The sequence below is a fragment of the Histoplasma capsulatum genome, genomic scaffold (genome assembly GCF_000149585.1).
Source record: "Histoplasma capsulatum NAm1 scaffold_11 genomic scaffold, whole genome shotgun sequence".
NCBI lineage: Eukaryota > Fungi > Ascomycota > Eurotiomycetes > Onygenales > Ajellomycetaceae > Histoplasma > Histoplasma mississippiense.
In genome coordinates this window covers 838,382-841,616 of record NW_001813972.1, presented here as the reverse complement: position 1 = coordinate 841,616, position 3,235 = coordinate 838,382, and the positions used below count along the sequence as shown (strand labels likewise).

The following is a 3,235-nucleotide window of genomic DNA, read 5'->3' as shown; positions in this document are numbered from 1 at the left end:
GCAGGGGATATATGGCGGTCTGTCTCTGGCTGCATGCTATCTGATTTCCGGGCACTGAAGGCTCGATCCCAATCTTCCCACGTCCCGTTCTTAAACCTGCGTGACTCTCTCCCGGAATCTGTGTCCGTCGACCGTCCATCATCGGAATCATCAATGTTAACCCACTCGTGTATTTTCTTCTCCCGTGGAGGGTACCCTTCAACTCGCAGCCAGCCAAAGATGCTTCGCGTTGCATTTTCAGACGCAGATTCCTCCCTGTGGTCGAGAGCTTCATAACTGATTGTGATGTTTGGCATCACTGGCTCTGCCGGTGGGCAAGTTGGTGCAAGAGCGGGCTTGGAGACTTGATATACCTCTCTACCATTTCGGCAAGTCCACTTCCAACCTGCATATTGAAGGCCATGCCCGGTACAATTTGCATGCAGGCGGACGTCAATTTCGGTGTCTTTAAGAGCTGTGGCACCAAACGGCATCCACTGACATACAGGCCAGCTAGTGTGATGTTCCTCCTGAGTAAGATAGAGAAGTCGACATTCGTCAGAGCGCAGAATAGAGTCGTTTGCTGCTGGATGGATAGGCTCTTGCATGAATGATTGAATGGTTCCGGACCACACCGCAGCATGTACCTCAGTAGGTATTAATCCAAATTGGCCGTCTCGCAAGATATCCTTTTGAATGTCCATGATTGCTCCTCCAAGCCATATAAAGGCGAGGTGCGGAACTCGACTCATCAGCATATGGGTAAGAATGCGATTGTCTTCAACAGAGTTGATAACAGCAAAGATGGATTGTAGCCATGGGCTTACAACATTGCAAGCTATGCCAGGCTCATAAAAGACACTTGACAGCAGGGAATGTATTCCTCTCGTATTGCAGCTCAAGGTGAGAAGTTTGTCCAGATGATGGACTTCCTGCACCCAAGCAAGGTCAAGTTGTAGATTGCCCTTCGATAACCCCACTTTTGGCTTCCATCGATGGCTGAAGTTTGGTCTCGGCAGAACAATATCTTTTCTGCTGCCATGCAAGAGCGGAAGAAATAGCACAGCTGATAATGCTGCATAGCTCTGATCTATAATGTCATGTAGAGCGCAGTAATCGGAGAGGAAGCGAAAGGCAGTCGCAGCTGATATGGCCGTATTCGATAGCAAACGGTGTTGGTTGTGAGAGGAAAGACCAAATTTCGGCTTTGCCGGAAGAGTTATTGACCAAGGGGATCGAAATTTATCTTTCTCAATGGGAATATAGGCCTCCCAGCCCTCTCCTGGAGCTAAAATAGCAGCCCACCATCTTGCTGCGTTATCATCGACAGCCCCTAAATCCACCACAGCAGAATCTCGTTCTCGGGGTTTGTCGCTGTTGTATGCTTTGCTGTCCGTGTATGCAAGTATGGCTTTGGGCATGAGTTGAGCCCAGCGCGCCGAAAGGATATAGCTCCACGCAAATATTAGGACAGAGAGGTGATTTTCCTCTGTGTTGAACCATTTCTGATGGCTTCGGTCTAGGTCTGCAGCCAAACTGAGAGGAGTTGGAAACTCAATCGAGATTGGAATTCGAAGATGCCGTTCCAGCGGAGGGAGGTTGCAGAGCCCCCCCTGTGATCGTTTCCAGACTGATATTCCAGTAACAGAGAGATAGTCATAAGTGCGCTTCAGGTCCAAGTCATCTGGAAAGTGAGGCTGGTGTAGAAGTGCTGGCTGGATCTGGAAGCAGGCTAGGGGAAGGCGAGGTTCTTGCAGGGCATGCAATTTGAGGCTTTGCCAAATGCGAAAGCCTTTTTCATACACAGCTTGGCGTTCTTCAGCACTAGGAGCGGCGTCCTCCTCCATAATGAACAAAGACGTGAGAGTTGAGAGAGTAAATGTTGTGGTTTGAATTGAGGGATGGCAAGCTATATACCTTTGATAGATATCGAAAGGCTTACTAATAAACTCAGCCATTATCCAATCAACAGCTATCAAGCGTCGAGCTGAGTCCCACATCGCCAAAAAAAGAGTGTAAAGAACATAATTTATGTCAACAAAGCGATCTGTTCAACACCACAGTACCCTTCTACCACCCATTGCCCTTGAACACGACTAGGCAGGGGCCCTAGATCCCACGTTCCGTCTATTTAGACAGGCGAGGCATGTTGGTGACGTCAATAGCACAGCTGTAAGGATGATCGAGGCACCACTTGCAAAGCACGTAAACGGTCCCCTTTATGTTGAATTCCTCGTGGCTGCCCGTCTGGCAAATTTTGAACTGTTTTCTACAGCCTGCGGCGGTACAGGTGTAGAAATTATGGTCATTGTTCGCATGGCGGCAGATATCGCAAAATCCGCTTCTTCCAGAGCTGGCAGACATTCTACCAGTGTTGATTGCTCGAATGACTGTAGGTGGCACGGTGTCTTGCTTGATAGCAAGGATATGCACTGCTTCGCTTCATGTCAGCGCAGAAACCTAAAAATGGATGATTTTGCACGTACACGAACTGAACACGGCAAATTTGAATTGAATTGTTAAGGTACCTCGCAGTGGCAGCGGCAGGCAGGTATAGCTTAGGAAGGTGAGCAGCTGAAATTGGGCTTATGGGCATCTTGACTGCAATATAGTCGAAGGAATCATGCTGCGTTGGCAAACTTGGGAACACTTGCAGCAGCGGCTGGTCTGTCAGATGAAAGAGCCATATTTCCAAATCTGGCAATTCTTGGCAAGGACACTATGATTTCATTTCACAACAACGATCACTCAACGATCACTCCAACCATTACGCGGCCCATTTCAGTGTAGAAAATTACCCGATTAGGAAAATTCGCAAGGTAAAACAACCTTTCATGCCAAGGAGGTCCTTTTTAAGGAATTATGCATGTCGCTCCTGCACCAGCCAAATATTACATTTCCAAAAGTGGCTATTTTGGCATCCGAATATTCTACATTTTCCTTGTCGGGAGATTCTTTCCACTATCATCGGCGAGGAGGCCTCCATCCCGGCCTAAGCGATTTCAATAGTCTGAATCATGTAACAGCGCAACGTTTGGGATGAGATCTGAGACAGATGCTGACACGTTGTCCTCAACCCCCATTGTCCCGCCCAACGAACCACAAAATCTATATTCAATTATGTCATTGCTTGTTGAAGTCATTCAGAAGTCTGGAAGTGTCTTGCTGGACCTTTCTAAGCCATCTGCAAAAACTACTGTATTGGTGGCACTCCAACACCGAGTGGATGGGTTATACTCAAGGCTGCTGCAAATAC

General features: G+C 47.9%; 1 protein-coding gene across 1 annotated transcript; it reads right to left on the bottom strand.

Annotated features, from left to right (window-relative positions):
* Window positions 1-90: 90 nt before the first annotated feature.
* HCAG_08500 (conserved hypothetical protein) lies at window positions 91-1,826 on the bottom strand (the record flags this gene model as incomplete). Its single annotated transcript, XM_001536668.1, has 2 exons — window positions 91-118; window positions 166-1,826. The coding sequence occupies 2 exons, from the start codon at window positions 1,824-1,826 to the stop codon at window positions 91-93; spliced, it is 1,689 nt and encodes a 562-aa protein (XP_001536718.1).
* Between the last annotated feature and the right edge of the window lie 1,409 nt (window positions 1,827-3,235).